Source organism: Ctenocephalides felis, unplaced genomic scaffold (genome assembly GCF_003426905.1).
Source record: "Ctenocephalides felis isolate EL2017-DRISC unplaced genomic scaffold, ASM342690v1 CF-g0.4_SCAFFOLD_00845, whole genome shotgun sequence".
NCBI lineage: Eukaryota > Metazoa > Arthropoda > Insecta > Siphonaptera > Pulicidae > Ctenocephalides > Ctenocephalides felis.
The window spans coordinates 6219872-6232970 of NW_020536999.1; the positions used below are offsets into that span (position 1 = coordinate 6219872).

General features: G+C 29.6%; 2 protein-coding genes across 2 annotated transcripts; both read right to left on the minus strand.

Moving 5' to 3' along the window:
* Positions 1-3983: 3983 nt before the first annotated feature.
* On the minus strand, positions 3984-5436 carry LOC113371124 (gastrula zinc finger protein XlCGF52.1-like). Its single transcript, XM_026611771.1, has 2 exons — positions 5378-5436; positions 3984-5259 (listed from the first exon to the last, which is right to left on the minus strand). Exons 1-2 carry the CDS (start codon positions 5434-5436, stop codon positions 3984-3986), a joined length of 1335 nt encoding a protein of 444 aa, XP_026467556.1.
* A 3097-nt stretch (positions 5437-8533) lies between these two features.
* On the minus strand, positions 8534-12720 carry LOC113371145 (zinc finger protein 62 homolog). The gene is made up of 3 exons (XM_026611793.1): positions 12116-12720; positions 11501-11921; positions 8534-9721 (listed from the first exon to the last, which is right to left on the minus strand). The coding sequence occupies exons 1-3, from the start codon at positions 12718-12720 to the stop codon at positions 8534-8536; spliced, it is 2214 nt and encodes a 737-aa protein (XP_026467578.1).
* Positions 12721-13099: the final 379 nt, after the last annotated feature.

Genomic DNA, 13099 nt, shown 5'->3' on the forward strand with positions numbered 1-13099 from the left:
GGTATGCCAAAATGTTCAGAAACCTTCAAACGTCGAGAATGCAAAAATTTCATTTTCGATTATCGGCCATTACTATAACTACCCTACGGGAATTTAATCAATAAGATTAGATTAAAAGTAAATTAAAATAGTTGTAGAAAAATAAAAAATAAGTTTATTTCCAGAATATAAAAATCTAGCAAAAATATTAACATAGCAAGTGATAAGACTAAATAAATGCAAAATCACATTAAAAATACAAAATTAAAAAACTATTTAAATAAATTTAAATTTGTAACAAATATAAAAACATAAATAATAAAATATAAAAAACTATTAATTTCAAACCTGAATGAATAAACTCGTCTCTATGCAGCTAAAGCACTACCATTGTTTTGGAATTTGGAATTCAGAATAAGAAAACATTTTTTTTAATTTTTTGCCCAAAAAAGTCATTTTTTTTCAAAAATTTAAAATCTCTCAAAAATCTTTTTTTTTCAAAAATTAAACAAAAAAATTATATTTAAAAAAAACTTTTGGTACGGAAATTTGCTTTAAGGCACAATGCCATACACAACTAATTTTATTTATAATTTCATCCAACCAGCTCACAATCTATTTCCCCGACAAGACCACTCGACCGTGAGCCACTCTTTCTCTATCATCCCCAAAAAAGCACCCAAAGCACCCCACCCAATACCCCATTAAATGGACCACAGTGGATCATTCACATATTATATGTAGGGAAAACAGGTTAAATATCACACAATGTATTAAAAACTTATTACTAGGTGTAAGGGGCATATAAATTTGTTGTAACTTTAAAATTATTTGGATAATATACATGATGTGTTCGAAAATTTCAATATTATATAATATTCATTATGTCAATGGTCACAACGATTTACTCTACTCTAAAATGCTAAACTGAAAAATTTACAATTTGCTTATTTCTTGCGTAATTTTAAAAACATTCGATTAATCTAAACTATGTTAACATAAATTAAAATTTTAATTTTTAAACTTTAATTCATATTGAAAGAAATTGAAGGCAAAGAAGACTGAAGAGTTATATATAAAGATATTATAATTACAATAGATATTATGAAATAGATATTATAGTCAAATTAAATGTATATATAAAATATGAAAACTGTTTTTCATAATCTCTCATACCAGGCACCTCTGTCTGACTGAGATATGAAAATAATGAATGAAAATATATGAAAATATATATATATATATATATATATATATATATATATATAAGAAAATAAAAAAAATAACATGTCTAAGACTACAGTCCAAAATAATGACGCAATTTCCAAAATTTTTAAAAATAAGATTGTTGTTAAATTATAAATTTAAAATTTTTAATGTCGATCGACTTTAAGACGACCTCATTTAAAAAAAATGTACTAAAGTTTGTTGGCAAGTTTTATCAAAATTTTGCGAATTTAATCAGGATTGTAAAATGGTACAATACTTGTTAGTTTTGTAATAAAAATTTTGAGTAAAAAAATAAAAACATAACATTACATAATTGCTAGTGCTTTATGCTTTCAGCCAAGACGGAAAATTTTTCACTTTACTGAGATTTACAAAGAAACGGCTTGGGTGATCGTCGCGCAAATTGATAAACGCCAGTCCTCATCGTGATACACACAAATGGCTTTCAAAATTTTGAAATCGGTTCAGGCGTTTTTGAGAAAACGTCGACGAAAGGTCAAATTTTGACAAATGCCAAAATAACGATACTAATTTTTGCAAACTTTGACAAATTTTTAAAGCTAAACGAGTTGTCGTAGGATCGTAATATTTTATTGTGATCTAGAAGACTATGGTATCTACCGTCAAAAAAATAATCATAAAAATTGTCGGAATTTTTTTAAAAAAACTTTATTACAAGAAACGGCCCGGCCAATCTTTACCAAAACTAATCAGCACGATTCCCAACCAATATCTTTCGAACGGTTTTGAATTTTCAAAATCGATTCAGAATTGCGGGCTAAAACGTAGACGAAAAAAATTTGCATTTTCTACGATTATAAAGAAACGGCTTGACTGATCGTGGCACAAAACTGAGAAACGCTAGTCCTTATCGAAATACATCGAATGGCTTGTAAATTTTTGAAATCCGTCATTCGTTTTTGAGAAAACGTCGATTTACAGCAAAAAATCTGTACACACACACACATACTTTTTCCAAACTTGGTCTCAAACGATTTAGAATGACCTAAAAATCGTCAAAAACATCAAAAGAAGCGATTCAGATTTCTGGCAAAACCATAAAGTTCTCAATCAGGAAGTTGAAAAAATCAAGTAAGGAAAAAATCTTATAACTAAGATATTATTATATATTACTATTATATCTATTTTACCCCGTTTTCCCCTATTTTAGGGCGATCCACTTCGCAAAATCCCTCTCCGACTGTCTGCAGGCAGTCTCGACGTCTGATGGAATTCTCTTCGTCACAAAAACTGATTTGAATTCATTATTCATCCCTTTTGTTTGAAAAAAAAAAGAATAATTAATAATATAGAATTTAATAATAAATATAAGGATCATATTAATATATAGCGTTGTTATGGCAATGGTAAAAAAGTAAAAAAATCTATCTATTTGCTATACGATCAGGCGTATTTTACATATAAACAAAGCAAGGAAGAATGTTATGATAACTGCGTCTTTGTGATATACAGTTTATATGTAAAATACGCCTGATGGTACAGCAATGAATTGACTTTGCATAGTTTTAACCACCAAGAAAGAAGGATTAGATAGTGTTGCCATAACAACCGTAGAATTAGCATCATAGAGAAAAAAAATAATACAAAAAAAAAGAATGAAAAAAAAAGAGTTGTGGAATATGTCATTTAAGTAAAATAAATACATGTAACAATTTTGAATAATGTTTATTAGTAATATGGTAACACTCGTCGTGATGCACACATTTATTAGTGTCAATCATTATACACATTTATATAATGATAAATTATAAATTATATATTTATAATAGCATTAAAAATATGTATAATATTTAAAAACAATAATGTAGTTAAAGTCATACTTCAAATATGACATGATCGGTTTGTCATTGTAATTAGCATTTAGGACTTGAATCTTCATTAGAGAAATGAAGTAATTGCTGATTAATAAATTCTATACATAGTGGATTATGTTAAATAACGCCTAAACAAATATTGTTTTCACAATTTCACTTATCATGTAATAATTGTGTTTGAAGAACTTCATGTAATTAAAATTAACATAAATTCATTGACTGTTTTACTTTTTCGTTGGCGATACAGTCTCATTCTTTGAACAGCTGTAATATCAGTCTTGCCTAAAAAATTCATTTCTAAAAATATATATTAACCACGAATAATACAAATTACTTCAATAAACTTACGTTTCTTACACGGAACGGATTTTTCATTTGTTTTTTTATTTTCGCTATAATTATTTACTGATGAGGGGATAAATTATTCTACCGATCCACATATTTTTTAATCAAAATCAAGATTTCTACTAGGACGTGATCTTAAAATCTAATTACGTATGTGGCGTACACCCTCGCACGTGACACGACGACCAATCACAATCGACCCGTATAGAAATGATATCATCGAGAGCGAATGACGAATCATTGGCACTCGACTCGGCCGTAACGCTCTTCCGTTGTATTTGCACAGATTTACACCCTAGTCGCGCCTAAAGGAGCTTTACTAAGAATATTGAAGAATTGAAGAACAAAAATAGTAATGTTTTGAATAAAACAAAAATAAATAGCATTTGTACTATGTATTTATATTATTAAACAATTACATAAAAGGCACTGGTTAGGAGTAACAACCAGAGTTGTGACTGAAATATATATTAAATAAATTGCATTTAATATCCTGTGTATCAATATAAGTTGAGTGATTGATGAGGATTATAAGGCCGGACAGTTTCTAGGCTAATTTATCAGTTTTGTTGACAGTTTTTTTACAGTTTATTCTCAAGTATGTCCTCTTTCATGTCGCATTAATTTATCTTTTGTTTTGTATCTTTTATTGCATATGTCACATGGATAAGGTCGTTCTTCAGAATGCACTGATAAATGCACTGATAAATTACATAACTGTAAAAATCTTTTATTGCATATTTTGCACTCATACGGCCGTTTTCCAGTATGTACATATTTATGTTGATATAAATTAGGTTTTGTTTTGTATCTTTTATTGCATATGTCACATGCATAAGGTCGTTCTTCACTATGCATTGATAAATGCCTTATTAAATTACCTGAAAGTGAAAATGTTTTATTGCATATTTTGCACTCATTACGGCGTTCTCCAGTATGTACTGTTTTATGTCGCATTAATATACGTTTTGTTCTGAATGTATTATTACATATTTCACATGCGTAAGGTCGTTCTTCACTATGCACTGATAAATGCCTTATTAAATTACCCTTTTGTGAAAATGTTTTATTGCATATTTTGCACTCATTACGTTCTCCAGTATGTAATGTTTTATGTTGCCTTAATATAAGTTTTGTTCTGAATGTGTTATTACATATTTCACATGCGTAAGGTTGTTCTCCAGTATGCAATGATAAATGCTCTCTTAAATTAGTTGACCGTGAAAATCTTTTATTGCATATGTTGCACTCATGAGGACTTTTTTCAGTGTGAATCATTTTATGTACTTTTAAAATTTTTTTCAATTTGAATGTTTTATTACATATTTCACATGCATAAGGTCGTTCTTCAGTATGCACTGATAAATGATCTCTTAAATTAGTTGACCGTAAAAATCTTTTATTGCATATTTTGCACTCATAAGGCAGTTCCCCAGAGTGTATAATTTTATGTTGGTTTAAGTTTGGTTTTGTTGTGAATGTTTTATTGCATTTTTCACATTCATAGGGTTTCAACTTGCTAGTTGCTTCATGTTTTGCTGGAACTTTTTCAAATGATTTGTCCGTGCTATCCACTAAATTACTTGAATTAGTGATCTCTTTGTTACATATGTAAGGTTTTTCATTTAAAACTCTTTCGTTTGTATTACCCAAAGCATCTTGGTCATCATTCGTCTCTTGTTTTATTTCCTCGTCAATTGTAACCTCAGATTTTTGAAATTGCTGCCGACATATATCATCATCCATATACAAATCCGATGTATTTTTACAATCATCAAATTCCTGTTTCACTTGAGGATAATCATCGATCGGTTCAATTTTAATTGTTTTGTTTGAATTTGTTTCCACAGACATGTTTGAAGTTTGTAGGCTATAATAAACTGGTGATGAGTTCTTAAAAATTGAGAAGTCTAAGTGTATAATAATATATGTGTTTCGATATTTACTAATTCGTTTATTGTTTAATATGATATAATGCTAACACTGACCTTTTTACTAAATTTATCTTCGAATTCAACTTTAATAATTCCATAAACCACTTTGACATTCCTCCTCCATTTTGTTTTCATGAACAAGTGACCAGGTTGGACAACATTGAGCACATTTTAAATGCGAGTTTTTCGGCGGCAAAATTTGAAATCCGAAATTATTATTAATTTTAACAAAAAAAACATAAAATCTGAACATATAAAAGTTTTTGAGAGGGAACAAATAAATTTATACGTGTCTTCATTAAGAAACCATATAAAATTTGTATGAACTTGTGGGAATCAAAGCGGCTATGAGTTTTTAAGAAAGAGCTACTTAAAAAGTACGCCCAGTCCTCGTCTCATCTCGGTTTAACGCATTTACTCTAGCCATGACACCGGACTTTCGTTGGCATACTCGTTCTGTATGTCCAGACATCGGGTTATCGCTGACACCAAAAGGTTCATTGGAATCGCGATTTAACTTCTTTTTGTCCTTTAACTCAACAAATCGTCTTTTGATGCTTAAGACTTTGGAACTAGATCTGGATTGTATGTTGTTTTCAGAACTGGATTTAAATACATTTTTATAAAACTTAGAAATATATTTCTATTAATTCATATTTTTCTATATTATTAAATAATTAACAATTATAATGTGATTACAGTGCCATTTCCCATCCGTATAAACAGTGAAGTGAACTATAAAATTAGTATCCCTCGGAAATAAATAGGTTTTACTGTATATTCAGGTTATCCATTGTCGATTGAGTAAACAAAAAATTAACAAATTGTATTTTCTAGTTTGTATTTTTGGCCGCCCTTGAAAATAACATAATAGGATAAAATCAAATATGTTCTCACAAAAAATCGACTTGTAATTTTTATGTTTTCTCAACGTTTCTAGTCATTCTGAATCAAATTTGAGAAAGAAGTGTGTATATGAGCTGATTTTTGTTTTCTTGTCAATGTCTTCTTAAAAACGGTTAAGTTGATTTCAAAAATTTAAAAGTTATTTGATGTAACTAGATAACGACTACCGTCTGTCAATTTTGTCCAACATTCGGCCAAGTCGTTTCTAATCAACAAAAAAGTGTACAAATTTTCGTACACGTTTTATCCAAAAATTCTGCATCGTTTTTAAACATTCAGAAGCTGTTTGAAAGATATCATTTGGAAATCGTGCTGATTAGTTTCAAGAGATCGGCCGGATCGTTTCTTCGTATTTACTTGTTAAATATTTTTTACATCATGATCTCAAATTTAACTAAATATTTCGACCTTACGACAAGTCGTTTTAATTTTCAAAATATTATAAAAATTTCATTTTTCGATGGTTTTCTCAAAAATGCGCAGTCCTATCTGAAAATTCGATACAATTCTATAAGCACGTGCTGGTTCATGCTGGTTAATTTTGCCTCACGATCGGCTGAGCCGTTTCTTTAGAATTGTCATGGAAGTGTCAAATTTTTCGTCCACGTTATAGCCTAAATTCGTGAATCGATTTTAGAAATTCAACTAGCTGTAAGTGGAATTCTGTCTTAAGGCAATTAAGGCATCGTGCCTTGAGGCAATTTGCTGGTACTTCCCGTACCAAAAATTATTATTTTTTTAAAAACGATTAACATTTTTGAAAAAAATTTACTTCAAAAAAATAAGATTTTTGACAAACAATTAGACAAAAAATTATTTTTTTTTGAAAAAAAATTTTTTTTATTAATTTTTTTGTTTTAATTTTTTTTTTTTTTTGAAAAAAATGTTTTCTTTATTTTGACATATTTTGAAAGATCTAAACTTTTTTTCAAAGCAATCGTACTGCTTTAACTGCATAAAGACAAAATATCAAAGCGCGTAAGCGCCGCGTCGCCGTCTAACGCATAAACATTGGTACGGAACCCAAAGGAATGTAAACAAAATTTATACTTGCTAAAATCTCTATAAAATATCTGATAATTTGATGTGCATATGTCTAATGATCATTTTTGACCACCAAATGGCATTTTTTTTTACTTTTTTCATTAGAGCTCCGAAACCGCTAGACCTGCCTTTATGAAAATTTGATCGGTTCTTTACCTTGTCAATACAAGTAAAATGTTTTTTGAATTATTAAAATCGGACGCTCCGTTCTCTTAAAAACTGAGTTACCGTTTTCGGCACTTTTTGCCCCGTATCTTCGGAACGGCTAGATCTGACTTCGCCAAAAACTAATCAGCACGTCTCCTTATCAATACGAATCAAATGTTTTTTAAATTATTCAAATCGGTTGATCGGTGTTCCCGAAATCGTCGACGAAAATTTGTATCCGCACAAACACACACACGCACACACACACACATACATCCATTTTTTCTAAGGTATGCCAAAATATTCAGAAACCTTTGAAACGTCGAGAAATGCAAAAATTTTCATTTTCGATTTTTTTTGCGATTACTATAACTTGCCCTACGGGAAGTTAAAAACCATTTGAAAATTGGATTAGTTGATGTTTTTGTCAATGATCGGTCGAGTCGTTTCTCAGTTATTGATTAACAATTTTTTTTAGCGATTTTGGAGCCTGTTCTTAATGAACATACTACATGTTTATTTCTTGTTCAATAATATATAATTTTTTAACCATTTTTAAAAAATAACTAATTTGTTTAGAAAATTTGTACAAAATTGAATAATCTGCGATAGTTTTTCACATTACAATTCCTTCATGATTTAATATATTTTTATAGTTATGTCGATTATTTACACATGTTTAAAAAATCATGCATCTTGCTTTAAGGCAAAGTTGCCACTTACACCAAGATTATACACTTAATAATGATTTAGAAACAAAGCTTTCAATAGCCGCTTTTTGATTCGATCTCACTTTCAATTAAATTCATTATATACGGCCGCCTTCGGTTGATTTTGACTACGGTCGTTTTTTAAGTCACGATCGGCGGATTTTCAGATGCACGCACTGCACGCTGGCCAAAAGCCCTGGGCTTTTAATAAAACAAAAATAAATAGGCTTTGTATACTATGTATTTATATTAATAAACAATTACATACAATACACTGATTATGAGTAACAAACAGAGTTGTGTACTGAAATATATAATAAATGAAGTGCAATTAATATCCTGTGTATCAATATAAGTTGAGTGATTGATAAGGATTATAAGGTCGGGCAGTTTCTAGACTTGTTCAACTAATTTGTTGACTGTTTTTTACAGTTTGTTCTCTAATATGTCTTCTTTCATGTTGCCTTAATAAATGTTTAGTTTTGAATGTTTTATTGCATGTCTTGCATTCATAAGGATGTTCTTCAATATGCAGTGACAAATGCCGTCTTAAAGAACTTGCCATTGAAAATCTTTTATTGCATATTTTGCACTCATGAGGCCGTTCTCCAGTATGTACTATTTTATGTTCAGTTAATGCTTGTTTTCTTTTGAATTTTTTATTGCACATTTCACAATCATAAGCACGTTCTTCATTATGCATTAATATATGTCTTTTTAAATGACTTAACACTAAAAATGTTTTTTTGCATATTACGCACTCATGAGGGCGTACTCCAGTATGGACCAGTTTATGCTGGTTTAAGTATTCTTTCAATCTGAATTTTTCATTACATATTTCACAAATATAAGGACGTTCTCCTGTATGCACTGATAAATGCTTTCTTAAATTACTTATCAGTGCAAATCTTTTATTGCATATATTACACTCATGACAGCGTTCTCCAGTATGTACTATTTCATGTTGAGTTAATGTTTCTTTTCTTTTGAATTTTTTATTGCACATTTCACAATCATAAGCACGTTCTTCACTATGCACTGATGAATGCTTTCTTAAATTACATAGCAGTGCAAATCTTTTATTGCATATTTCGCACTCATGAGGCCGTTCTCCAGTATGTACTATTTCATGTCGGTCTAAGCCTTGTTTTGCTACAAATGTTTTACTGCATGATTTACATTTATATTTCAACTTACTAGTTGTCTTACGTTTTCCTGAAACTTTTTTAAATGATTTGTTTGCACTATTGACTATCATACTTGATTCACTGATCTCGTCGTTACATATGGAAGAATTTTCATCTAAAACTGCTTTGTTTGTACTAGTTATGTCATCTTGGTCATCAATCGTCTCTTGTTTTATTTCCTCGTCAATTGTAACCTCAGATTTAAGAAATTGCTGCAGACATATATCATCATCCATATATAAATCTGATGTATTGTCATAATTATCAAATTCCTGTTTCACTTGAGGATAATCATCGATCGGTTCGGTTTTAATTGTTTTGTTTGAATTTGTTTCTTCAGACATGTTTGAAGTTTGTAGGTTATAATAAACAAACTGGTGATGAGTTCTTAAAATTTGAGAAGTCTAAAGGTACAATAATAAATATGTTTCGATATTTACTAATTTGTTTATTGTTTAATAGAATATAATGCTAACACTGACCTTTTTACTAAATTTATCTTCGAATTTAACTTTAACAATTCCATAAACCACTTTGACGTTTCTCCTCCATTTTGTTTTATAATAAACAACAGTTCAAGTTGAAGTTAAACACAAATCAGCTGCGTGTTTTTCGGCGGCAAATTTGAAATCGCAACATAATTGAAAAGTAAATGTTCATGTTTTTCAGTTTCAGATTATGCTGAGACTTGCAACGACAAACATATTATAATTTTTCATGACTTTTTAGCAACGTTTTTCGGGCCAGCTGGTGTACATATATATATTTGTTCCGTTGAATCATCTCGAAGCTAATTGAAGAACTAGTACCCATAGATAAGTAAACATAAATAGATCGCTATCTGAGGCCATTTGACATTACCGCCATTTTAATATTTTTAGCGATCTGAAGAAGGCAGCACTTGTTCAGTATATAAATCAACTGCTGGTATTATTCCTAGATATGGTTCGCATACGTAATTCAAAATAAGAAAACCTAAATAATTTCTTATATTGCAAATGAGAAAAAAAACATACGAAGTACAAAATATATTTTCAAATATATCACAAACATTTTTACATAACAATTAAAATTTTTATAAATGCAATAATCAATATATACATAATAATAAGTATTATAATTTTACAATTATAAGTAACTAAAAAAAGTATTCACAATGGTATGATAAATTTACAAGGAACAATCAATATGAATTATTGAATGATCAATAATATATAACAACTACACAGAAATATTGTAAAAGTTTTCATAAGTATAATGAATTTACACAAACTGACTAAGTAATGATTGTGTTTCAAGAACTTCATGTAATTAAAATTAACATACATTCATTGACTGTTTTACTTTTTCGTTGGCGATACAGTCTCATTCTTTGAGCAGCTGTAATATCTCTCTTGCCTATAAAATTAATTTCTAAAAATATATAGTAACCACAAATAATACAAATTATTTCAATAAACTTACGTTTCTCACACGGCACGGATTTTTCATTTGTTTTTTTTTTCGCTATAATTATTTACTGAAGACGGAATAAATTATTCTACCCATCCACATATTCTTTAATCAAATCAAGATTTCTACTAGGACTTGACCTTAAAATCTAATTACGTATGTGGCGTACGCATACAACCAAAGAACCCTCGCACGTGACACGACGACCAATCACAATCGACCCGTATAGAAATGATATCATCGAGAGCGAATGACGAATCATTCACACTCGACTCTTATTTATGCCGTAACGCTCTTCCGTTGCATTTGCACAGATTTACACCCTAGTCGTGCCTAAAGGAGTTTTACTAAGAAAATTGAAGAATTGAAGAACAAAAATAGTAATATTTTGAATAAAACAAAAATAAATAGGTTTTGTACTATGTATTTAAATTAATAAAACAATTACATACAAGGCATTAGTTTAGAGTAACTGAAATATATATTAAATAAAGTGCATTTAATATCTTGTGTATCAATATAAGTTGAGTGATTGATAAGGATTATAAGGCCGGACAGTTTCTAGGCTAATTTATCAGTTTTGTTGACAGTTTTTTTACAGTTTATTCTCAAGTATGTCCTCTTTCATGTCGCATTAATATATTTTTTTTTTGTATCTTTTATTGCATATGTCACATGGATAAGGTCGTTCTTCAGAATGCACTGATAAATGCACTGATAAATTACATAACTGTAAAATCTTTTATTGCATTTTTGCACTCATACGGCCGTTTTCCAGTATGTACAATTTTATGTTGATATAAATTAGGTTTTGTTTTGTATCTTTTATTGCATATGTCACATGCATAAGGTCGTTCTTCACTATGCACTGATAAATGCCTTATTAAATTAGCTGAATGTGAAAATGTTTTATTGCATATTTTGCACTCATTACGGCGTTCTCCAGTATGAACTGTTTTATGTCGCATTAATATACGTTTTGTTCTGAATGTTTTATTACATATTTCACATGCGTAAGGTCGTTCTTCAGTATGCACTGATAAATGCCTTTTTAAACTACTTGACTGTGAAAATGTTTTATTGCATATTTTGCACTCATTACGGCATTCTCCAGTATGAACTGTTTTATGTTGCCTTAATATAAGTTTTGTTCTGAATGTTTATTACATATTTCACATTCATAAGGTTGTTCTTCAGTATGCACTGATAAATGCTCTCTTAAACTAGTTGACCGTGAAAATCTTTTATTGCATATGTTGCACACATGAGGACTTTTTTCAGTGTGAATCATTTTATGTTGTTTTAAAATTTTTTTTATTTTGAATGTTTTATTACATATTTCGCACACATAAGGACGTTCTCCAGTATGAACTGTTTTATGTTGCATTAATATAGGTTTTGTTCTGAATGTTTTATTACATATTTCACATGCATAAGGTCGTTCTTCAGTATGCACTGATAAATGCTGTGTTAAAGTACTTGACCGTAAAAATCTTTTATTGCATATTTTGCACTCATGAGGCAGTTCCCCAGAGTGTATAATTTTATGTTGGTTTAAGTTACGTTTTGCTGTAAATGTTTTATGGCATATTTCACATGTATACAGTTTCAATTTATTAGTTGTTTCACTTTTTCCTGAAATTTCTTCAAATGATTTGTTCGTGCTATCTACTAAATTACTTGATTCACTGATCTCTTCACAACATATATAAGAACTTTCATCTAATACAGTTTTGTTTGTACTAGTCACATCGTCTTGGTCGTCAATTGTCTCTAGTTTGATTTCCTCGTCAATTGTAACCTCAGATTTTAGAAATTGCTGCCGACATATATCATCATCCATATACAAATCTAATGTATTTTTACAATCATCAAATTCCTGTTTCACTTGAGGATAATCATCGATCGGTTCGGTTTTAATTGTTTTGTTTGAATTTGTTTCCACAGACATGTTTGAAGTTTGTAGGTTATAATAAACTGGTGATGAGTTCTTAAAAATTGAGAAGTCTAAGTGTATAATATTATGTGTTTCGATATTTACTAATTCGTTTATTGTTTAATATGATATAAAGCTAACACTGACTTTTTACTAAATTTATCTTCGAATTCAACTTTAATAATTCCATAAACCACTTTGACATTCCTCCTCCATTTTGTTTTCATGAACAAGTGACCAGGTTGGACAACATTGAGCACATTTTAAATGCGAGTTTTTCGGCGGCAAAATTTGAAATCCGAAATTATTATTAATTTTAACAAAAAAAACATAAAATCTGAACATATAAAAGTTTTTGAGAGGGAACAAATAAATAGATATGTGTCTTCATTAA